The 25,825-nt window shown below is 40.6% G+C and overlaps 1 protein-coding gene across 2 annotated transcripts; it reads left to right on the forward strand.

Moving 5' to 3' along the window:
* Nucleotides 1-389: 389 nt before the first annotated feature.
* C6 (complement C6) lies at nucleotides 390-24,885 on the forward strand. 2 transcript variants are annotated; one of them, XM_032676312.1, is made up of 19 exons: nucleotides 390-808; nucleotides 1,012-1,117; nucleotides 2,279-2,436; nucleotides 3,239-3,395; nucleotides 5,658-5,802; nucleotides 6,342-6,483; nucleotides 7,329-7,467; nucleotides 9,385-9,585; nucleotides 12,635-12,875; nucleotides 13,478-13,600; nucleotides 14,543-14,709; nucleotides 15,985-16,210; nucleotides 17,359-17,530; nucleotides 18,545-18,656; nucleotides 19,087-19,219; nucleotides 20,202-20,393; nucleotides 20,904-20,994; nucleotides 22,451-22,692; nucleotides 24,597-24,885. In XM_032676312.1, the coding sequence occupies exons 3-19, from the start codon at nucleotides 2,279-2,281 to the stop codon at nucleotides 24,776-24,778; spliced, it is 2,823 nt and encodes a 940-aa protein (XP_032532203.1). In that variant the 5' UTR covers nucleotides 390-808; nucleotides 1,012-1,117; the 3' UTR covers nucleotides 24,779-24,885. The 2 variants fall into 2 exon arrangements, with proteins under 2 accessions (XP_032532203.1, XP_032532201.1); XM_032676310.1 differs by having other exon boundaries at nucleotides 1,029-1,117.
* Nucleotides 24,886-25,825: the final 940 nt, after the last annotated feature.

The following is a 25,825-nucleotide window of genomic DNA, read 5'->3' on the forward strand; positions in this document are numbered from 1 at the left end:
CCTCTGGATGGGATGCATACTGGGTGTTTGGGAGCTTTTGAGTTCTGTTCCATACTTTGATTATTTTTTTTAGAGTGAACTAGTTCCTTGTTTTGTGCTTTTCATTGTTGTTTCTTTTCTGCATGGGTGTATCCTCTCATTTTCCATTTTAATTCCTGCCCTGGCACCTCAGTCATGGGGTCGTGCCCATGTTGCAGGACAGAGGCTCTAAGCAGTCCTTGTCTGCTGGCAGCACTTCCCCAGGATCAGTGCCCAGAGCTCATCACCGAGGGCAAAAGGCGAAGAGCTGTAAATAACCCCAACTGTATTTGGAGTTTTCCTTTCTCTGGGAGCCTGACTTTTGCAGTGATGGTGCAAGAGCAGGCAGGTATTTTGCCTTGGCCAGGACATTTCCTGGTGAAAGCAGTAATGAATTGTGAGCATGAGCTTTTTTATCAAATTCTCACTCTCTTGCCTTCAAACTGAGAGCAGAAGGGTTGTGCAGCTTTATCAGGCAGCACAAGGAGACCTAAAGTTCACTGAGCCACTATGACCTAATGCAAATGTGTTTTGATTCCTCAGCTCATGTTGGGCAGCTGCATTTGTACGAAGAGCTGTTCTTCCACAATCCTTTAGAACATACCTCCAGGGGTGCAGGTGGAGAGGCTGTTTTTTTCTGACCATTCCTGCCACCAGATCGATCTGCTTTCATTAAATAATAACCAAATCAAACAAACTCTCCAGCCTTTCATTTCAAAGACTACAGCAAACCACACCAAGGTCGCACCAGTCTGCAAAGTAGGCTGACTTTGCAGCTGACTGTCTTATGGTAAGTCAATAATGTAGGGGTTGTTTGGGGTTTTTTTGTTGGCTTCAATGCACACAGGTTACAAGGCATATGGAGAAGTCTTCAGTGGGTTTTGTTTTGCTTTTTCTTTAAGATTTTGAATTACCTTTCTCATGTATTTTTATGACTGTCAATACACTTGTGATGTGCTGGTTGATGTTTTGCTCACTGATGGGGATAAACAGTGTTTTTCTACATGCAGCACAGTGAAGGAATGAAGAAAGCAATTGTTCTATAGGACTTCATCTCTTTTCTAAGCTGGCATTGTTGGTGCAAGAAGCCAGAAATCAGGTAAGGGAAACAAAGGTTATATCTGTTCTCTTCTTGGTCCTCTGGTAGGGCTGCGCCTTTCTTTGTCTTCAGTTTTACCATATTTTGGATTTAATTATACTGTTAATTGGTGAGTTTTTTGTGTAAAAAGTGCTTCTCACTATGGCAGCCGTGTGAAGACTTACTGCCTTTCTTTACTAAGGGAAGAAGCAATGTTTTGACTCGATGAAATGTCGTTTTTTCTCAGGAAGGTGTCAAAATCGTAATAGCATATGTGCCCAAAAACCTAAAATAGAAAACAATTTCAAAATTAATTTCAAACTTTTCAAAATTAAATATTTTTGAGTATTGTTTTAAAATAAATAGCTTGGTTTTGAAACTTCCTATCGGGTTTTGGGTTTTTTTGAGGTAAACCAAAATTATAATGTTCTACTGTAACAACCTATCAAATTTAGTGTTAATTCAATCTCATGACAAGAGGGGATAAATATTTTGTCTGCAAAATTTTTTTTTAAGTTTACTAAGCGTTATTACTTCCTAAAGACTGCCTATAACCTTCTGTCTCATCAAATAAAGTGAGAAACAGGCTAGATGTTCTGTTTCTACTGCAGGTAGAAAATTCAGATGAGCTTTGAATATTGATGGTTTGCAGTTTCAACAGGCTAATCAAAACTTTGAGAAGAGAGGATTCACTGCACTAAAACACTTATATGAAGGGGGCTTAAAGGTATGTGAAAATGAATTGGTTACAGGCTAATAGATGGGGCTACTTACTCTTATGATTTTGATTGTTGTTTTACATGCTTTATAGGAAGAGTTCTTTCAAGTTTTTATATCTAGAAAATATTTTGGAGAATACTTCTAAGCAGTGAAGAACAATAGCAGGTCTTTATTTGTCACATTCAAAATAATTTATGAGCAACTTCTAAAACAGAAACCATGCACAATCATGGTTAGTACTCCTGATAAATAAGTGGCCAAAAAAACCATTGTGACTTCTGGTTCTCAAAGTTATGAACTGAATTACTGCTAAATGTGTGATTGCCCCTTTCTACATGCACTCTTTAGTGCCTTTGTGTTGTGAAGCAGATTTATATGCATATTGGAAAAGACATCTCTGTAAGGATACTGGTATGACTGTGATGGCTTTTTGAGTGTTTGTTGCCTGTCCATGTGCTGTAGATGGACACCTTCACCATGGACAAGACTCTGCTAATGCACCTGGTCCTGCTGAGCCTGATGATTGGGAGCAGCCAGGGGTGCTACTGTGAACATTACCCATGGGGGCCGTGGTCTGCCTGTTCACAAACCTGCAATTATGGCACACAGACCAGGCACAGGTAGGGCCAAGCTATCTCAGTACTTCTATGTTTCTGTTTATTCTCTGTGAAAATACCAGTTCTGGGAAGGGGGACCTGTGTCTGAAGCTCTGCCTTCCACAGTATGCTGAGAAAAAATGTCATGTTCAAGTGTTTACCAGATAAATAATCATCTTTTAATTGCAAGACTTTAAAATTACAAAATTATGTATGTAGAACATTACTGCCTGTGGTGGGGGGATTGGAACTAGATTATCTTTAAGACCCTTTCCAACCCAGGCCATTCCATGATTCTATGGTACAGTGCTTCCAAACAAACCTGTATCTGCAAATATACGTAGTGAGTACAGCCAGGTCCTTGAATTCAGCCCCTTCAAGCATGCACGGCTCCCCTGTGGTGGGAGCTCTGTCCAGCACAGAACACTGCCATGAGAGGGGTGACCTCCTGCATGGCAAGCCTACAGAAACTTCCTCCCTGCACCATTAGTTTTATGACAACAGTTAAAGTCAAAAAAATATTCAGCAGCATCAGATTGGATGCAGCTCTGTGGTATAATCTAAACTTGTGATAAATCCCCTCTTTTCCTCCTGGCTCTGTCTGCACCTGTCCTCTGGGATGTCTGAAGTGACATGAATCAAAAAGAATTGCTCTTTAAACTTCAGATATATTTGGATTTTTCTTGTAATCAACATTCTGCAACTGCATATTATGTCTCAACATTTTTAGCTGGGCTCAAATAACTTTGTCAGTTCACCCACAGTTAAAGAACACCTACAATCTGTCTATTCTTTCCTAGGATAACTTGTTAAATTTTTTTTTTAGGCAAATAAGAATGGATGAATATTATAGCCAAAACTTCTGTGACCAGCTGTGCAAAAAGCAGGAATCTCGTGCATGTAACCAGCAAACATGTCCTATCAACTGTCAGCTTGGAGGCTTTGGCCCTTGGTCAGAATGTGACCCATGCATTAAAAAACAAGTAGGTAGAAAATGTATTATATGCATTAAATGCAAGAAATTATGCTTAAGAGATCTCCTTTTTCCAACTTTATGACAATTGATCAGTAAAATGGCAGTTTAAGTTAAGAACAGAAATTGGTTATGAATTATACAATAGAAGATGAAGGGAACAAGTTAAAATAAGCAGACCAAATCAGAAAGGGGCGATTGAGTAGAGTAAATCCATTTGTGAGAACTTGCTTCAAAGTTTCCACTGCCATAATTAAAGGTGAGTTTTTCACATAATGAATAAACTAAGCTGTAAAGTTTGCATGTCTGTTTAAGCAGGAGCAAGTCATGGCATCTCAGCTTAACCATATCATTCTGTATGTTCTAAAGCAAGAAAAATAGAATTGAATCATCTGTTGAAAACTGTTAGCCAACAAATCCTAAGCCCCACTGGCTAGAAATGCTCAGGCTGTATCTTACACTTATAGTCAGGATCAGTTTGAGGTTGCTGTTAAGAAATACAGAGCACCATTCCCCCAACCTTCACAGCATACACAAAAAAACCCCCAGGTTTAGTCTCTGTGGGACAAAGTCCTAGAGAGTGTTTTTTCCTCTTGGAATTTTGTCTGTTGACTGATGGTAGACTTAGAGGTGAGACAGTAGAGAGGGAAGAAGTGAAAAGTCATGTTCAAGTGAATTTGACCTATAGAAACCAAGCAAGCCCTGTCAAATCTAAGGTTGTAGAAGGTAGAGGGGAGTGGAGTACAGATTGTTTGGGGTAGTTATATGTCTGGTGGGTCTGAGGTTGGGTGGGTGGGTCTGACCATGATAGCAGCTCTGAGGTCCTGTGCAGACACAGCCTGCAGCTCTCTGAATGTACTCCACAGCTTCAGAAATCAATTCTTGAAAATCAATCCTGAAACACCTGTCAGACATTATAAGTGTATCTTACATACATATATTACTTTCTGATGCCCATACAGAGTGAGAAAGCTGTTCTAGATGTGAGATGTGAGCCACCCACAACTTCCTGTCTTACAACTGAGATGGACAGTGTGAGGGCAGAGCAGGAGAAACAGTGAGAGACTGGGAGACAGGAAGTTTCAAGAGCTGGAAGGGAGCATTTTTCTCAATTGAACTGATTTCAATATTCCCTTAAAAGTCTGAGGGTCTTACCTTGCATCCATATATAAAAGCATTAATTTTTACTAATTTTAAGTATTGATGCAACATATATGCTTCTTCAAGCAAAAGGTGCTTTTTTGGACTATAATCCATTTACCCCTCCAAACTAATAAAGATCATTGCTTGTGATCCTTAACAACCAACAGAATGGAGGATGTGATTTACAAGGTAAGACTGAAGACTAGTGCAAGCAAATTCCCACTGAGGGAGAGGGATGAAGAAATGGGAGCTCACACAAATAATATAGTCAGTGTTATGGATCTGACATGGAGTACAAAGAAGCATCCTCTGAGGCCTGAAAGCCTTCTGGTGTTGTTCCCCACACTCTCCCATTATAGTCACTTGGTTACTGGTTCTAGAATCTTCCTCCATTTTTTGTCTCCAGGGAGGGAAGTGACAGAAGTCTGCAAGGGTCCGTGCTTTTCCAGTGGAAAGAATTCTTACAGATGGAACTGTTCAGTCACATGCAGACAGGTCTCACCAGAAGTCCCCTGAAGTGGAGTGGAAAACATATCTGAAGTGCTTTGTCTAGAATCCTTCAGCTTTATTGTTCTGCATGGAGGGTACTGACTTGGGAAAAGAAAACCCAGTGAGCTGCAGATTTTGCTTCCAGATCTTTTTTAGTAACAGAAATTTTCAGGAAAATAATTTTTGTCCTCCCCAGTCATCCAGTGCTCTTTGGACAAGGGGGCCCACATGTGGGAACCAAGTCAGCTGGTTAGGGGATACATGGCACTGTTCAGACTATTTCTATTTCAATAGAGATGGTAAAGGACAGGAAAAATCTCTTTAAGCTTGTTCACACACACTTTCCTCCTGTACATTTAAAACTGAAGATACAGAGACTGAACTTTTGATTCCTTTTGCTGAAGACCAGGTTATCTACTGTTTAATCATGTATGCTCCATCAGGGCTATTGATGCTCTTGGATGCCAATTCCCTGCCTGCCTAACCTAGAATGGTAAAATATAAGGACAAGAATAACTGATTATTTCCTTCAGGGCTCTGGTTTTGACTGATTTTCAGCAGCACTGAGGCGTGTGGCTCTGCCTGGAGCTACAAAACCTGCTCACACGAACAACCCTGGGTTATTTCTTCTGCCTTGCAGTTTCGTACCCGGACACTCCTGCGACCATCCCAGTTTGGGGGTCAGGCCTGTACCGAGCCGCTGGTGGATTCCCGCCCATGCTTCCCAACTAAGCTTTGCAACATAGTGGAAGTTGACTGCAAGAATAAATTTCAGTGTGAAAGTGGTAATGATAATCTTCATTGTTTAACTGCATTACTAGTCAAAAGATTACTGAGACAAAAAAGATCCAAATGATCCAGATCTTGCACATTCCGTGCATAAATTCCAGGGAAGAGAGACCGGGGAGAAAAGCCTGTGTAAGGATTTTGTATGGCTTGGTAGAAGTTGTGCAGTTTTCTTTGCACAAATTTTTTGTGTACAAACATACCTATAGAGTTTCTCTGAACACAGATTCTCACTATTTTTATTAGGCTTGTGGCAATTTCTTGTTTGCTTCAATTTAAATACACCTGATTAGCCCCAAAGAAACTTTATCCACACATTCTTTTGCCAAACTTAAAATTAAGCCTTTGCGGGCTTCAAAACAAGGCAAAACTGGCAGAATTGAAACAACCATTTCTAAATTGGAATAATCCAGGCATTATACTGCCTCACTGCTGACATCTACGGCAAGTTCACACTTTTACTGCAGGAAAAGACAAGACTGCCCTTTTCTGCATTCAGACATGATGAATCCTTGCTGTTGCTGTTTCTCTGGTGCAGGTCGCTGTATTTCAAAAACCCTTGAATGTAATGGAGAAAATGACTGTGGGGACAACTCCGATGAAAGAAACTGTGGAAGGAAAAAGACTGTATGTAACCGAAAGTATGAGAGCATCCCCGGTGTGCAGTTAATGGGCAGTGGGTGAGCCAAGTTTGTTTATTTTTTCATAAACTTAAGATTGTTATCTCACTAATTTACATAAAGAAGATAATTCCCAGGTAGCATGTGAGAGTGTTCATTCAAACATGTAATCTCTCAAATTAAAATTATCAAGAAATTATAAAAATACAGTAAAACCATCAGACTAGGACTTGCCCGCTGCATTTTCCAGTGTTGCTCTGGCACTGCTGGTGTAGTAGATGAAGACCTGTCAGGGAGCACTGCCTCTGAGCAACCTGTCCTCTCTCATAGCAGCCAAAATATCATGTATGGGAAACTTCCAGCTCTTGGAAATACTTGCCCATGCACCGTGCCAAGTGCTTCAGAAATTTTGAGGATGTTCCTCTAAAGCTGTTGTTTGTCTGTGTTATATTTCACATGACACCAACCCCTTCCAGGCTACTAATTTAAGCATTATAAACTCTAAATATGGGATGCCTGTCCCACAGAGTCTTGCATTTTTAATTGAATTTTCATCTCAGTGTGCTCCAGTAATATCATTTATGGTAGAAATCAACAACTGCTTGTTCTTTTTCCCAGACCGTTTTTAGGTCTTTCTCTGTTTAAGACTTACTGTCTCATGCTGACATTGGGATTATCAGTAGGGTGAGATAGTGCTGGAGGTAGGAAACTGCATTGATGCTACTGCGTTTTTCAGGTGAATTCAATGTGAATGACTTCTTGTAGAGGAGTTTCTTTCAATGCAGTAACACAACCCTGATGCTTATACTCCTACAAAAGCTTCAATATATCTACATATCATGAAGAGTTTCAAGTCCATATGTCCTTCTGGGGTTGTTTAATCTCTGGAAATAATTTTTTGTTAGGTTTCACATTCTGGCAGGAGAGAGCCGAGGGGAAGTCCTTGGCAACTCATTCAATGGAGGACAATGCACAACAGTGAAGCACAATGAGACGAGGAAATCGTATCGTGTCCCAGCGAATCTGGAGGCTGTCAACTTTCAGGTACTCTCAAGCAGCGGCTCCTAGCTGAAAAGTCCTTGCTGTAACCCCAATCCAAATTATGTGCTCAAGTCTTAGGTAGTACTGTGTTTTAGGACAAGGTTTCTCAACCTGGTGAGGCTTGAACATGCCTCAGTTGATGTGTGGAAGTGGGATATGTTTTGTGGCTCACTGAATCATATATCAGAGTCAACATGATTGATTTGAGCTTCTCCTGCTTCCCTGTGGCTGTGGATGCGTCTTTGTTCTGACTTAGTACCAAGGACATCATCTAGCCAGAGGCTTGTTCAAGTTCAGAGCTTATTCTACCAACACTATTGTATCCTTGAAGTACAAAAGGCTGCAGCTCCTAACTCCAGCTTCCTTCCTGTCAGCCTTGGGACAGAGTTCCTCCCTGAGCCATTTCAACCCCTCAGTCCCACCTGTTCCCTGCCGAGCCCTTTCACAGAGCAGCAAAGAAAGAAGGCAGACACCAAGTTTGGGAGACAGGAGGACAAAACATACACAGTCTGGAGAGGAGGCTTGCAGGACAGGTCAAGGGCAAAATGAACCTGGTTTGTATATCATAAAAAATCTGGGAACTACTGATTTGTCATTTTTTGTTACACATTGATATTTAGAAAATACTTTGAATAATATGTTTGGGGCACAACATCTGGCTGTATACGTATGGGCAGGCCCTGTCTGAAGGCAATAGGTATTTTGCACTGAGGAGAGAGTGCAGGTCGAGGAAAAAAGCTCAACTAATGAATGAAAACTGAACTGCTGGGTTTTGTCACAATTGTGTGGTGTTAGAATTACTTTAACAGGAGAAACTGAAAAAAGGATACCTAACTATGCTCAATGGAAACTGCAGTTAAATTGGCCATGACATGTAGACTTTGTCAATAATGGAGAAAAATTACTGTGGGCAGAAATATTCAGAGGGGAAAACCAATCCTTGGTTTGCCCAGGTCTCTTTATAGCTGTGAGGTTCGTTAAGTTACTTATGTCAATTTGCAGGACTATTAAGGGTTTGTGAATCTCACCTTTGAGAATGCATCTATATCTTCTAACATTTAGAGCAGCTTTTGGTATACAAGTGTCCTTATAGAAGGAGCAGACCTTCTTCTTGGAACTCTGGTGTATTTTCATGCAAAAGTGTATGACTTGTAAAACAGAAGTGTATTGGGAGAATGGACCACCTCACCTCCAAAGGTCCTTAGGAGCCCTATTCATTAAACAAGTCTAGAGGAGGGGAAAAAAAATCACATCTTTCAAAATTCCATAGGGATATGCCTGAATTTTGGAAAATAAGTAATTTCTAATCTGATGCTAAAGTTGTCTTGGTGCTTTGCCCAAGACCCCCACTAAGGTTTACCAACTTGATTAGGCAGGTTTGCTCACAGTTCCTTGTCACCTGCACTTAGACCATCATGTAGTATGGGTGAAACACTCCAAATATACTCTAAGACTCTCCTCTGGAAACCTGTTCATTCTTCTAGCTGGGAATTAAGAAGAAAGGTCAGAAAACATCAAGCTAGAAGCCACAGGGCTGGAAAGTAGTCACAGTGTGGACATAACATGAATGTCTGAAATTCTTTCAAAAGTATGTTGAAACACTTGTCGGAAATTATTCCTAAACTTTGGGGCATGGGGATGGGGAATTTTACAAGAAAGTGTTACATGTTTTGTTGTTGTTGTTGTTATACAAATGCCTATTAGAATGTCTGCTTCTTGTGTTCATCTTGCCTATTAGCCTTTCTCAGCCTCATCTTTTATTTTCAGAACAGTTTCATAGCTTACTTCTGAGTCTCATATAATCAGACATGTTTTTGCCATTAATAGAAAAACAAAAAGAAATCGAGAATTCATTTCTTAATGGGTTTCTGCTTCAGACTATTATTTGGGCAAATGTATTTTGCTTTACTGAATCTCCAGGTAGTAGATGAAGAGGATGATGTCACATCAGACTTCTACAAGGATTTAACTCCCCTGGGTGATAGCGTTTCTCGAAGTAGTTCATCCAGTCATGGTGCTCGAAGATCTTCTGGTATACCACTTTTATTCTCAAAAAAGACACGGGTTCAAGTTACATCATCTTCCTCCTTCAAGAAAGCTATTAAAGCCTCATATGAAAAGGTAATTAAATCTTGTCTTTAGTTTCTCTCTTTCAATTAATTTCTGTCCGGTCATTTCAGAACTGAGCTACCAAAGGCTACTTTCCTTATCAAGGCATTGGCCCACTAGAATTATACATTAAAAAATTCCTCTTCTGATACTACAAGATGTTCTTGGTCGCAACATACCTTCTATAATGCAATATGGTTTTCTGGGTTTAGTACAGAAATCATAGGCTTATTCCATCTTAAAAAAGCATAGATTTGACATTATCAGATTGAGTAAGCCACTCCTTTTCCTATCCTAATTATAGATTAAGAGGGCACAATACCTAACAGTAGCAGACAACTCTAAAATTAAAGGAACTTCACTCATTAATGTTATACATATGCATGTATTAAGCATTAATCTACATAAGTTCTTTATCTGGTAACTAACTTGCATATTGGAGTCTTGTGTTTGCCAAGACACAATCGCTCATAAAGATAATTTCAGAAATAACACATCCACAGAAAAGTTTATCTCAACAGAAAACATTTTTCCTGAAGGTTCTGCACTTCTAATGTAAGTGAATACTATGGAGTATAAAATTATATACTTTTATAGTTTAACAGCAATAAATGATGGACTATGGGAAAGGCCACAGGACTGAACAAATCTAAGGACTGTTGAAACCCAGAAGTTCTAATGCAACTAGAATGGAGGGGGGGGAGGGCGGAGGAACTAGTGATCTTTAAGGTCCCTTCCAACCCAAACCATTCCATGATTCTATAAAATAACATAAACCTACCAATAATTTCATCTGGTGTTGGCTAAAGACAACACAAGTTAAAATCTCTTCTTAGTGGATCCATAGCAGGAGTTTTGAGTCTTCCTCATGTGCTCTGTTGTATCATACAGTAAGCCTCATTTTTATCTGTATGTGTGTGTGTGTGTATGCACGTGTGTGTATGTAAATAAATAAGTAATATTTGTATAAATTTTATTAACGGGTGTGTGTAGATAGATATGTACTTATGTATGTTTGAGAGACATAAAAAAGAATTTTTAATACTTTCCTAAATAGTGCAAATAGGAGTTTATACTGAGAACTTAAAAGGAGGTGGAACTTACCTGGGCTTTATGAGGTCACATTCAGACCTATATGTTAAACTGTGTACATAAAAGTTTCACCTGAATATTCCAGGGTCTTTAGAAGGCCCTAGCCACTTATGCCTTTTTCCATATTGACATGGAAGAAATATGAAAACCTGATGTTTTTTAAGTTTATGTTTGTTTACCAGAAACTTTCTTTAGCTAAGTTGTCTGGTCCTCCAGTATGTCTTCCTGATTTCTGGTCCTTTAATCACAGAATCATAAAATGATAGAATAGTTTGGGTTGCAAGACATCTTTAAAGGGCATCTAGTCCAACCACCCTGCAGTCAGCAGGGACGCCTTCAACTAGACCAAGCTGATAAGAGCCCCGTCCAACCTGGCCTTGGATGTTTCCAGGGATGGGGCATCCACCATCTCTCAAGGCAATCTAAACCAAAGTGTCATCCTTATCCTAAAAAATTTCATCTTTATATCTAGTCTGAATCTACCCTCTTGAAACCATTACCCCTTGTCCTACCACTGCAGGCCCTACTAAAAGGTCTGTCCCCATCTTTTTTATAAACCTCCCTTGAGCACCAAAAGCTCGCAGTGAGGTCTCCCTGAAGGCTTCCAAACTGAATAACCCCAACTCTTTCATTCTGTGCTCATAGGAGAAGTGCTCCAGCCTTCTAATCCTTTTTCTGGCTCTTCTCTGGACCCACTCCAACAGGTCCATGCCTTTCCTGTGCTAAAGACCTCAGACCTGAATGCAGAACTGCAGGTGGGGTCACACAAGGGCAGAGTAGAGGGGCAGAATCACCACTCTTGACTTTCTGGCCACACTGCTTTGGATGCAGCTCAGAACACATTTGGCTTTCTGGGCTGTGACTGCACATTCCCAGCTCATGTCCAGCCTTTCATGCACCAGCACCCCCAAGTCCTTCTTGCCAGGGCTGCTCTCGATGGGTTCTTCTCCCAGTCTGTACTCATGCCTGGGATTGCCCAGCTTGCATGCAAGTGCGTGATAAAACCAACTAAGGATTTAGAAAAATGACCTGGAATTTTGCGTCATAACTGAAATGTTAGCTGGCACTGCTGAAAATTCAGAAAGTGTAGTGGAGAAGAGCATCATAACCCAACAGAAGAAGCCATGTATAAATAAGTAATTGTATAAAGTGCTTTATAATGAATCTTTCCTATCTGCTCTTTGGTCATTTGCTCTTGTTTCCTGCCCCTCCTTTTTCTCTTGATCGCTTTGCTTTGGCCTTGGGCTATTAGCTTCCTTTTTCACTTTAGAAATCCCTTTTTTCAGTATTTGCTATTCCTTTCCTTTCTGTTTAGTTCAACTCCCACATAAACAGCCTCTAGCGTTGAAAAAACACAACAAGCTCTTTCAAAAGCATATATTTTTCCCTACATGTAAGAGATGTCCCTTCCAGCTCAGGATATCCTATGATTCCATGTTCCCAGTGTTTGAACATTCTCTTTTTACCTCTCATTAACAACTTGACACCTGAACTCAATAAAGTCTTTAACCCTACAGTTTCATTTTAGTTTTAGTAGATTGATAAATTGTGGAGCTTTATAACAGTGAGTTAGGATCCAAAATACTCACTTCCAGATTAGTTGCAAACAACCCATAGATCATTATAAGGTGAAGCTTTTCCTCTGAAACTTATGGTTGTCTGATCAGCTGCTGGTGCATTTTTTTATGGCAAGAATCCTTTTGGATTGGTAGGTGCCTGATGAGTCCTATTTTTTTATTGGAATACAAATATTGGAATATTGGCTATATACTCTGAAAATGTAAGGAAGCCTTCAAGAACCTCACAGAACTCTTGGAAAACCCAGAGCTAGTTTGTTCATGGTTAAAGCATCATGATATACAGGATTATTTAGTTCTTGCAACGTATATCAGGATATACTCTTGGTTCCTCTACTTTCTGCACTTAACTCCCTCTGAAGGTGCTAAGATTGCCCTTTTCTTATTTCTAGAATTCCAACTTTATTAGAGTCCATAAAGTAATTTCTGTTGCAAACTTCACAATGAAAGAGTCAGATCTGCATCTCTCAGACGTCTTTCTGAAAGCACTTAACCACCTGCCCCTGGAGTACAACTATGCTTTATACAGCAGAATATTTGATGACTTTGGCACTCATTACTACACCTCTGGGAAGACGGGTGGTTCCTATGACATTATTTACCAGTACAGCTCTGAGGAACTGCAGAACTCAGGTAAGTAATCTTTAACAAGAAAATATTTGTTTACCAGTTTTTCTTATCACTGCTTTTAGGTCTTACACAACATTCTTCAACAGCAAGAAATTCTTTAGAGTCTCACAGACATAGGAATTACTCACCCTACCTACATACAGAGCAAGAAGAAATTTTTGCTCTATGCTGTCTTAATTTGAAAAGTTCAAGAGATTCTTTATTTGATAAATGTCACTGTGTTCAGGGAAGCCACTTAAGACATTCAGATCAAGGCCACAGGTCACCAGAAAAAGATATTCCAGCATAGAGTTGTGTGGGACTCAGAGGTCTAAGTGGTACTTTTTGAGATACAGTTAATAAAGTTTATGGTATGGATTAGAAATTACTCTAAAATTTTCTCACGACTGCCAGACTGTCAAAATGAAAAAGCAATACCACAGAAATGGAAATCAGTCCAACACTCTTTGTACCTGGGGAAGCAGTTGCCTGCAGAAGTGAAGTTTCCAGTGGTGGATGAGGAGCAGGGAAACTTGCTGGGTCACCTCAATGTAGGAACCTGGGAGCAGGGTGTCTGCCATATATCTTGTTACGGTGATGAAGCTGCTGCTCTGTGTTATTTCTAGGCCTGTCAAGTGATGAATCAACAGAGTGTGTCCGAACAGAAACCACCAAGCGTGTGTTCTTCCGGAAGAAAAAGAAAGTCAGTACCAGATGCACCACAAACAGGATGACTGTGAGACATGAAGGTGACCATGATGAGAACAAGGACCATGTCCTGTTACTTATCCTGAGAGATACCATTCCTCTCAGCTGCTCCAGATGACCTCCCAGCTTTGTTGAGCTATGGATGCTCTTCCACCACTGTCAGAGGAGCCATTGTCTGCATCTGATGCAAGCACTGAAATCATCACCTTACTTGTAAATGAAATTATGGTGTAGGAGCAGTCTTCCTCTGCTCTGGAACACCATCATTGGGTATCCCGTGGCACTGGCTCTCCAATCAGTCATGGATCTGACAAACATTCCCCATGGCCTTGGGTCCAGGGCCAGGCATGCTAAACTGGAAGATAAGCACAAGTAGAAATAGGTGTTCGTAGTTGAGCCCCTGATCTTCTTTAAGGGTTGAACAGGGCTCATTGAGAGAGTTGGGCAACAATAACACACTACCTGACCTTCCCCTCCCACCTTCCTTATGCCAAGCAGACATCTAGGCATAGGAGTGCCAGAAATGTGTCTCAGAAACTGCAGAAAGCTGGTGCATTTTCCACAAGAATGGCAAGAGTCATGTTCTTCATCACTAAGAATAGGGATTTCATCCTGTCCACCATATTTTTGTCCTCATTAGTCGATCAATTTCTGTTACTTAGGTGTTTACAGCTAGGACTAAATATCCTGCCTTGCAGTGTGTTCTAGAGGAGGCATTTTCCACGACTGTCTTATGCAGTTCCGAATATCTCCATGGCTCATGTCTCAAACACATGTGGAATCTCATGGCAGGCTGCTGTCATAGTGTCCTAGTGGGGATTGTTTTTCCGAGCTTAGACTTCATTTTTCCAAGGGTAGTTTCAAAAAATAAATCTTCATGTATTCTTTTATATCCTTTTACACTTTCTCTTAGAACTCTGTTGTTACATCCGCTGTCTTTGGAGGCCATTGTCTGAAAATACTATGATTAAATCCCATTTCAGGTTCCATTTTGGAGTCATCAGAACGGTCAGTCTCCCTAGTAAAAGGTGGCAGGTCAGAGTATGCAGCAGCTCTGGCCTGGGAGAAAAAGGGAGCTTTTCCAGGACATACAGTCTTCACAAACTGGCTGGAATCAGCAAAGGACAATCCTGTGGTGATTGACTATGAGGTAAGAGAAGAATAAGAAAAACACTGAGAAAGCACAGACTCACGAGTTAGCAGCTCTTCAGAGAGCTCTGCAGGTGCTCTTTCATGTAAACAGAGATGATGCTGTGTGTGATATGAATGCACAAACATACAGGATTAACATAAATATACAAAATATTTTTTAGGACTACTTGTTTGGGTTTATAAGCCACACCAGGTTTGCATGGTCTGTGGACAGTGGGAGTAAGACTGAGGAGTATGAATTGATTGCTCTGGCACCAGCAGGGTGGCATGGGCAGGGGTTAGTTACTCTGCAGGAAAACAGTGCATGATGCTGGAAATGCTTTTTTCCCCTGTAATCATTCTCTTGCATGGCATATGTTGCAGAGTATGTCAAATAGGTGAACTGAAAAAAACCAGCAATCCCCCTTGTCTCTGTCCTGCTCATTCAACCCAGTATACCACTGCTGCTGTGAGTGCACTGAGCTGTCTCCCTCCCTGGCTGGCACAGCAGCCCCTCAGCAGCAAAGCATTTGAGGCAAAAAGCAAAAACTGCCTGAATGCAGCATGCAGTGAGGTTTCTCCCGCTGCATCTGCTGTGCTCCTGAAAGCAGTGTAGGGAAGTCTGACATGGCAGACTCTGGGTGTAAGTAAACCCCATATCATCTATAGCGTCCTCAATTTTGAGACATAATAATACGCTGAGTTGGAAGGCATCCAGAGGGATCATCGAGTCATGCACGGGACCATCCCTAAGAGTCACACCATCTACCTCAAATGCTTCTTGAACTCTGTCAGGCTTGGTGCTGGGACTACTTCCCTGGGGAGCCTGTTCCATTGCCCAACCACCCTCTGGGTGAAACACCTTTTTCTATTATCCAACCTAAACCTCTCCTGACTCAATTTCAGGCCATTCCCTTGGGTTCTGTCACTGCTCACAACAAAGAAGAGATCAGTGTCTTCCCCCCCTTCCCCTCATGAGGAAGTTGTCACTGCAATGAGGTCTCTGCTCAGTCTCCTCCAGGCTGAACAGACCAGGTGACCTCAGCCACATCCCACTTGGTTGATTTTCCCCTGGCTCACAGAGCCCTAAATTGGGGAAATAAAAGCAGTATGAATGGGATAATATAGATGTATAGCACTGTCACGCTCCTTTAAATTATCCATAACTTTCAACATATCCAACTCCTGTGTGATATAGCTTCATATGTAGGCTCTAGTGCCTTTAAAATCCTTTTGCTACACCCAGAAGGACCCTGCCATGTTAAGGTAGCTGCTTACTGAACTTGTCTACCAGGTGTCGCCCATTGTGGATCTGGTGAGGAACGTGCCGTGTGCTGTGACCAAACGCCGCAACCTGAGGAAAGCCCTGAGGGAATACGCGGGCAGGTTTGACCCTTGCCAGTGTGCCCCATGCCCAAACAATGCCAGGCCTGTGCTCTCTGGGACAGAGTGCCTTTGCCTGTGCCAGGCTGGCACTTACGGCAAAAACTGCGAGACACGAGCTCCAGGCTACAAATCAGGTATTTGGGGTGACAGTGTCATAATGTAAACATGGTCCTGCTGGTGTCCATTTGTCAGTGATTAATTTGACATAACCTTCCCTTACTAAATCCATAGTACTTCTTACCACATACCAATGTCCACAAAGTATAGGAATAAAGGTAGGATTAAAGATAAAAGAATCAAACTGAATAAGCACATCTCAAAAGATATCATAAGACAAAAGATTCCTTACGTACATGATTAAGATAATAATGAATGAGTTGTTCAGTGATAAGAGTGAAGTTGAGATCAAAGATTATTCATGCAAAAATTAAGAAACCATTCCTTAGTTTTCCCTATAGTGTATTATGCTTAAGACCAAATGGCTAATGAAGATAAAAACTATTGATTATAGTATAGAAGGAAAACACAGTTGTCATAAGGAGAGGGAACATAATCATCCTTCTGGAGAATTTAAAGAACAGTTTAATGCAAAATCATTTCTGAATGAAATTGGCACTAGTGCCATACCCATGGGAAACATATGTTTATATTCCAGGACCAAAAGTGGACAGAATAGAAAGTCACTTATGTAGCTACAGGTCTCATTATCTGATCCCGATAAAGAAATATTTTGAAAGAAATAAACAGCTGAAGATACACAGTTAGAAATGGGTGTAGAAAGTATATTGCGTGCTGTAAAGAAAGGGTGTGTACAGATAACATATGCCAGGGGTTAAGAGAAGTCAGTAGTAGTAGTGTTTTAATTTAACTGGCATGAGACGTAGATTTGGGATTTAAACATGGTGTTAGAGCTCATATTTATTTAAAAACTCATTAAATACTGACCTATCTCAGAATGTTGTCAGCATCATGAAAACTCATACACCTGTATGTGCAATAAAAATAAAAAATAAGCTACTGCTGGGTTTGGATGTTACTTGCAATCAAAACTAGAAAGGTAGATATATTTTAGGTTTTCAGGAAGCAGTTTGGAATTTGGGTGGTCATCTTTTGGAAAACTTGGCACTTTAGATACAATCTACTCTCTTAACTGTAACAACTTTAAATCCTTTGAAAAAGGCTCTTATGAATTTACCATCATCCCTCTCATATGTAGCCTTAAAAGAAATATTGTGTATCGTACAGATCTGCCAAAAGATGGTGTTTCTTTTGTTTCTTGCAGTTGCTGTAGATGGCAGATGGGGTTGCTGGTCTGAGTGGACTTCATGCGATGCTTCCTTCAAAACAAAAAGGACGCGAGAATGTAACAACCCCTCCCCAATGAACGGTGGGAAGCCGTGTGAAGGAGAGAGGGAAGAAGTGGAGGACTGTTATGTCTCTGTGTTCACAGACAGGTAAGAAAATAGTAGATCAAAAGAACTCCATAGCCATGGGACAACTAAGAAGCTCTCCAGAGTAGCTCTGTGACTATCAAGGAGAAATAGCAGACAACACTACTCTCTGAACTCTTGTTGTGGAGAGGGAAAAGTCTGAAAATCTCTGCAACTTGATGCAAATTTGGTTTTATTAATTGTTTATTCCTAGAAAATTGCTGATGAATTGCATACTGAAGTATGCCTGTAGTTCTTGTATACTGCTTTGCACAGCTTTTCGTCCAAAATCATCTGCTTTAGTTCATGAGAGTTCACAATTTCCATTTTTTTACTATCACATCCTCTTCTCTTAGCAATTTATATCTGAACACAGTCTCAGAATTCCAATGAAGCTACCAAGCTTTTCATATTCCCACTTTAAGTATGCCTGATTTACTGGTTTTGCATAGTTTCAACTTCAAATTCTAGCCCCAAACTGGCTCAAGTTTTTTCATTTTCAAGTGCAAGGCTTCAGTCTTTCTGCTGGGACCAAGAGCTGAAGCAAGATTTTCACTATCCCTGCTGTAGTGGCTGCAGAGGAGATTCCAGAGAGAACAGGAGAGGATTACAAGCACTGGGTTCCACGGTTCTTTGTAATTCATCTCAGTTAGACCCTGTGGGCTCTACAGCTCCATGCTGACAGAGACCAGCCTCCTTTAACCACTGCCTGGTGGCAACAGAATTACAGGGACTGCTTTGAGACTTCCTGTTATGCCGGTCTTTGACTCTTTTTCTTACTCTATAAAAATATGTATTTAATTATGTTGATAGATGTATTTAGTACTTTTTTATTGCTCTCACATTCTTCCTCCTATCAACACCTGCAGTTTTTTGTCTACAGTCTTTCATTTGACAGAATAAAGTTTTCTCACTGTCGGGGAGGGGGGACAGGACACACTTGCAGCTCTCCTGACGAACATTCCTGACATTTTGTCATTGTTATTTGGTGACACCAATGCTTCAGATACATCCTTACAGCAAATTTTCCCTTTTCAGAGGTGCTCCTTGTATAAATGATGATGAAGCCAGAAGAGAAGAGAATGTCTTGACCGGTGAACCTGAGTCTGGATGTTCCAGACCAGACCCACCAGAATACGGCTTTATCAGGGTGAGCATGAAAAGCTATACAGAAGCAAAGTGTATAGTTGCAGACATGGGAAATTTTACATCTTCTTTGCCTGATATCCAAGCTAGCTACTATGCTTGTGAGTGTGTTGCTATGTACATGATGTTCTGTGGGACTCTAATCCACCACAGTACATCAGCAACCGAAGAAAAGTCAGGGTAAAACCCATTTCAAGTGGTCCTTGAATTCTTGTTTTGTAATCATGACATCAGTTAGTGCAACTGGACAAATTTATCATTATATTGGTGAGTGGATGACTCCTATTCTAGGGTAGGAAAAGCATGAATTCATTACATCTTATCAGTGTTTTGCCACTGTTTCCTTTGACAATTTCCAGTCTCATTACCATAGATTTTTGAGGGACTTTTTGATTTCTTTTTTTTTTTCTTTTTTTTTTTTTTTTTATTTGTAGAATGAAAAGAACCAGTATGCTGTGGGGGAAGAAGTTGAAATTGCCTGTGTGAGTGGTTATAGCCTCACTGGCTATCAATACCTTTGGTGTCTGCCAGATCAAACCTGGACACAGCAACATGTTGAATGCCAACGTAAGAAAGGAAACTAATTTAGCCCAGTAACAAAATAGAAGTGAAAGAAAAAGATGTGAAAAATATTTTAATACAGGTTTTAACAAAAGAATCTGTAATGACATCTGAAAAGATTGCATTTTAAGAGGGTATTTCATGTAGAGATGGCAAAAATATACTGAGTCACTACATCGCTCCTCTTTCAATTCAGAAGTGTTACTATTATGCTCTTTGTAAGGATATTGTAATATCCAGTGCATTAGAGAACTCTCAGATGGATGCTACGAGGTCCTTCTCTTGTCTAGTTTTAAATACCTTTTACAAAAGGACTAACCTTTGTTTTCAGACTCCAGATATCTTTAGGTTGATACAATTATGATGAAGAAACTATTTGTATAGAAATCTGTCTACTATTTTTTATATTAAATGGATGATGTGTCTTTAACCATGACCTCCCAGGCTGCCTTGAGAATCTCCACCATAAATCAATGCCTTGAAGTATTTATAGTGCAGTTAAGATTTAGAGATCAGAATTGGCCTGTGTTTGCTAGCAGGAGAGATTTCAGTAGTTTTCTAGAACTTGGTGTGATTTCATTGACTTAGTGTTCATTTTAACATAAAAAAAAGTTACTTGAATATACTTAGGAGCTTTCTATTGTCATTCATTTAGTTTAATTTACAAAAGAAAAATTAAAATGTGTTGTTAATGCCATTCCTACTATTTTTAAAGTGCAAAATTAAATTACTCACATTGGCATACATTAGAAACATTATTGTAATTATTTAGTTATTACTTTAAAAATATTTTAAAGGCTATGGCAATGCACTGAATATTTCTAGACTTAATTGTGTTAATTTTTTATTGGTTTTGAATGTCAATCAAATGTTCAGTGTTACTGAATGTCTTTATATGGCTCTTCAGATAAAACATTATGACTTGCTGTAAATATTCCACACACCATAAACACAACAAGAACTATGTTATTTTTATTGTTTATTACAGCCTCAGTATGCCTCAGGCCACCAATATCTGACAGTGTCACAATTTCCCCATTTAAGCAACAGTACAATATCGGTGACACCATGAAGCTGAGCTGCCAAGCTGGGTTTATAGTCAGTGGTCACACAAAGTATACCTGTGGGAAAGATCTGTCCTGGATACCTCCTATTTCAAGGTCTATTACATGTAAGAAAGGTCAGTATGCCTGCAGATACTTCACTGTTTCTATATTGCTGGTATGAACAGCACTGTTTATTTTAACTAGCTGGAACTAGGAGGGGTTTAAGACACAGAGTGGCTGTTTTACTTTGTGCCTTCTATGGTGACATATAATTTCATCCCCAAACTCCTGCATCAAATTTATAATTTTTGGGTGCAATATGCTGTAAACTTTAATAATGAAATTGAGACACTGCAACTGTTTTCTTAAAAACCAAATCAAACCACACTGTAATAAGAAGGTTTTATGAAAGCAAAGTAGGAAAATGCAATCTATTGACACTTCAGCTTCTCTTCTTGAATAGGATTTTCCAGTGATTTTTGGAAAAAAACTGATGGAAATACATAGCATCCCAACCATGGGAGCTTCTGAAGAGATAAATGTGGGATGAATAGAAATAAATCCATTTTAGCTTTTAAGGCAGGAGTGTAAGATGTTTCTGTTCATTTTTACTAGTTACAATAATTCTCACTCTTTTGTTTCAGATGTACAATCTAAAATTAGAGGTGTTTGCAATCTAGGACAAAAGCAGGTTGGATCTCAGTGTGTTTGTATGTCTCCAGAAGAAGACTGTGGGTAAGTTAAGCACATTCAGAAGAAAAGTCGAAGTTTCTGTAATGATAGACCAAGAGGGCGTTATGACACAGAACAGGAAGAGCAGCAAAAGATAACTGCAAATCAAGACAGCTCTCTGTTCAGATACTAGCTAGCTATTCCTCTGTATGCAAATTACAACCCCATTTATAGCCTATGAAATAAACGAACAATCACAGAGTCACAGAACAGGTCAGGTTGGAAGGGACCACAGTGGGTCATCCAGTCCAACCTCCCTGCTCAAGCAGGGCCATCCCAGAGCATAAGGCACAGGATTGCATCCAGATGATTCTTGAATATCTCCAGTGAAGGAAACTCCACAACCTCTCAGGGTAACCCATTCCAGTGCACAATTACCTGCACAGTAAAAAATTCTTTCTCATATTCAGATGGAATTTCCTGTGCATCAGTTTCTGCCCATTGCCTCTTGTCCTATTGCTGGGCACCACCGAGAAGAGCCTGGATGAATCCTCTTGGGGCCTCCCTTTAGATACTGATAGACATTGATGAGATCCCCTCAAAATTGTCTCTTCTTGAGGCTGAATAGGTTCAGCTCCCTCATAAGAGAGCCTTTCCTCATAAGAGAGATGCTCCTGTACCTTAATCATCTTTGTTGCCCTCCTCTGAACCTGGTCCAGGAGCTCCATGTCTCTCTGAAACTGAGTGGCCCAGAACTGGACACAGCGCTCCTGATGTGCCCTCACCAGGTCTCAGTAGAGGGGCAGGATCATGTCCCATGACCTACTGGCAATGCTGTTCCTAATGCATACTTAATGTACCTAATTACATTAAGGAAACAACATACCATAACCCACCCTTTCAATCTACATTACCATCTGCTACTGCAGTTCCCAACTCTTTCTTTTCTTTTCTTCATTTCTCCAATTTCTATATTTTCACTGTCATCATCTTGCACAAAGAGCATGCAAGGATGGAACTAGATGACCTCTAAGGTCCCTTCCAACCCAAGCCATTCTATGATTTTATGATTCTCTCTTTGGGAAGAGACTAAGCTCCACAAAATTATGTTGCTTGGAAGTGCATGCACTTTCTAGGAATGAATTCACTCAGTAACCAAGAGCAGGAAAGAAAGAAACTACTGTGCATTAGAGGCAGACTTGCAGGAGCGCATTAACTCAGAAAAGCCACACCAGAGCCTGCAGAAATTTCACATCCTTGTGGAGGTAACAGTGTCTCCTTTTTCTTGTACAGGCACATGTCCTTTACCTCCTATCTGTTGGATGGGACCACAGCTTCCTCATCTCACAGTACTTGTGTCAGGTCCAAGTCCTGCAGCTGGGACAGCCTTAGGTCTTTAGACCAGTATCCGGCCTGGCCATGGCTTTGCTGTGTTTCATCTGATGCTGGTGGAGAACTTGGAACCACGGACTTGTTCCACAGACTGCTAAAATAATTTTTCTTTACTTCCTTTGGGCAGCTACTACTCAGAAGAGATCTGTGTGCTACATGCTGTTTCTGAACAGAATGTAACCAAGCCCAGCTGTCAGTATTCAGCTGAAATGTGCCTTGGAGAGCAGTCATTTCATTTCATGCATGCTGGCCCTTGTCATGGTGACTCCAACCTAGACTGGGCTATTGAAAGGGCAAAGCTCTCTACAAATAGCTCGAAGAAAGTGCCCTGTGGCTATGACATCTGCTATGACTGGGAGGATTGTCCAGGTATGACTTCTGAATGGTGAGATTTATCCAGCCCTTTGGATCTAAAAGTGAAATGTGCTGACTCTTTCACTGCTCCAAGAATGGTATTTATAGACATTGTGGTCCCTTTGGGCACAAGGAATGTGGAAATGCAGTAAGTCCTGAGTCCCTCTTAGCAAGTGTTACACTTAAATATGTGTCTTTTCCCTTTACCGACAACTACTCTATCATTGTTACCTCCCGTGAGAAAGGCACAAGAGGAATTTGTATATTAAGGGAACTTTTCCAGGAGAATTAACATTTGAACCTTTAATCACAAGAATGTAGTTGGTAATATTATCACCCATTCCCTAGACACTAACCACTAGTTTGTTCTTCAGGAATTAATTTGGACCACACCCTCTATAGCATATAATTAAATTGTGAAATTAGATCATGATACTACTTCAAAAGCAAGACTGGGGCCACCAGACTTAATGGGATTTTAATGATAAAATTTGCAAATACCCATATGTGAAAACACTGCTTAAGAGTTTTAATGAACTAGCTAAGCAGGTCAAATCCCTAAGAGGATTATTTTATAAACACTGTTGTGCAATTTGGCTATTTACTGTGTAACCAGACGATAAGAGCAGTAGGTTTTCCTGTAAACGTCTGAGGTGCTGGCTGGCTCTGTGCATCAAGCGTTTGCTAGGAAAAGGCTGAGTGGCAAACACCCTCACTCCTGCACTTACTTCCAGAGACAACCATGATCCTTATCACACCAGTCTCCTTAACGACAAATAAAGCAACAGCAGTGTGCAGCAATTCTAAAACCCTGTTTTAAAGATGCAAGATTTCTGCAGCATAGGATTTGAAGCAGGAGGCTGTAAAATTACTGCATGAGATGTTGTTCCATGCGGTGCTTGAGCAGAGGGCATGACCAGGTGTGTCTGCTGGGAGACATGCTCTGGTGGAGCCTCTAAGCACCTTTTGCTCCTGGGAAAGTGGTTATAATTTTAAGAAAACATTGGGCTTATTTATTCCAGGCCGTGTAAGAAGACTAGCTGTGCTCCCACTGTGCCAGTGTCTTAAGGCTAGATCCTGTGCCAGCACTTCAGTATTTTTCTCTCAAAAGCCTACAGAGAAGCCCTGTACAAAAAAAAAAAAAAATAAGAGGGGAGAAAAATACATTAAATAAAATTAGTGTTCATTGTAACACTCAAGAGATTTGAATTGGACTCCTCACCATCTCCACAGAAGTCTACTTTGCACGAATATGCACAAATGTTTAGGAAATGAAAGTTCTGGTTTTCCTGAGAGTGAGTAGTAGGTATCAACACAGAGGCAGAAGATACTGCAGTGCCATGAAAACAGCTAAATGGAGGAAAGGACACATTTCTCATGTTTTAAGAAAGTGAAGGCAGAAACTTAGTTTCCTGCCTAGGGAATTTCTGGGAAAGAATATAAAGAGTCAGAACCTGATTAGATCAGAAATGGGTAATGAAATAACTGCCAGGACTGAGCTTTACCACAGGCCAGCAGCAAGTAGCTTAGCATTCATAAAGGGAGCTTTAATGAAATAGGAGCTGACACAATATGGACCTTAAGACTCCATTTCATAGCAAGACTGTGTTCAAGAATAATTGGGAACAGAAAGTCAACTTAATATCTTTTTGTTTGGAAGAAAGGTAAGGGAAAGCCAGTGGATAAAAATAGTTAGATCAATTCTGTTCTGTATGGGCCATTACTGCAAAAACTGCTATTTAAAGCTGATTATTCTTAATATCCTACCATCTAGTGTATGCACTACAGGCTTTTTGTGACTAATATACCACAAACATCCAATGATGTTTTTCCCTGTTGGACTTTGAAATGTCATCAAACTATAAAATTTGATTTTAGTCATCACAGTTTTTGCTAAATTTCCACACATTCATTCCCAGAGACACAGACCCAGTGCTCCTGCCTAATACCTTACCAGTGCCCCAAAGAAGACAGCCGCCCTCATTGCATCCAAATGGAGTCGACAGGAAGGAGGAGGACAGTCAGTCATTGCGTGCTGGCAGCCATGAAATGTGCAGGCATCAAACTGAAGGTGCTAGAACATGGGAACTGCCTGGCATGACCTTTCGACTCTCTGCAAGACACCATGATCACCACGTCAAGCACAGGCTGAGCCAAGGGAAAAAGCTGAATATGAAGCAGTGAGGAAATCAAAAACAAGGGATGAGAAAAAAAATAGAGCTCACTTCATCAGATTTTTGGGAGAAGTGTGGCAGTGGGCTTTTTCCTATGTGAAAACGATCTAGGGTGCGGGATATAGGGACTGCTGTCACTGCTGACAATTCTGCGGATGTGCAGAGGGAGGGAGGGGACCAGATGGGAAGGGAGAAAAAGAAACATTGCCTCTAGTCTCCCTTAGTCCTCTGTGAAACTTTTCCTTTCCTCAGCCGTTTGTTTCTTTGTCCTTGTGCTTGTGACTGCTGTGCATTCTGGCTGTCTCAGTGGCTGAGTACCTGCTGTACCATCCAGGCAGGCAGACCAGGCACTTCAGCACCAGTGCACATTCCTTCTGATGCCAAATGAGGAGGTGGTAGCAGGAGGCTACCTGCACAGGCACTCATGGTACAATGAGGCTACCTGCACAGGTACTCATTTCTCAAGGAGAAATACAAAATACTGAAAAAACCACAATTATGCAATAACTGAGTGAAGTCTTCAAAACTATGTGATTTTTAATTGAAAGGAAGGGGTGTTTGCTTTTTGTGCTTGTTTACTGGGTTTGAGCTTTAGACACTGCTGGGGAATTTTTATGGTATCCTTTGAGGTGAATTAAGCACATGTTTGTACTTAAATATAAAAGAAACATTTGATGAACAATGCATTGGGCAGATGCACTGCAATACTAGGTTCTGCTTGAAGGGGTTCTACTTGGAGTCTGCAAAGATGCATCTCAAGCAGGTTCCCTGTATACACTTGCACCAGCACCAGTCCTGAGAGCACCTGTATGGAGCACCTCAGCTCAACCGTAGGTCCATTCCCCCATCGTTCCTTGATCACAGATCATAACTGCTGAGCAGTTACAATTAGAATTTTCCCTTCAACACTAGCAATTTTACAAAGATAAGGGATGTAAACTTGCTTTCTGAGAAGGAGAAACCAGGAAGTCACT

Source organism: Chiroxiphia lanceolata, chromosome Z (assembly GCF_009829145.1).
Source record: "Chiroxiphia lanceolata isolate bChiLan1 chromosome Z, bChiLan1.pri, whole genome shotgun sequence".
In the NCBI taxonomy this organism is placed as follows: Eukaryota; Metazoa; Chordata; class Aves; order Passeriformes; family Pipridae; genus Chiroxiphia; species Chiroxiphia lanceolata.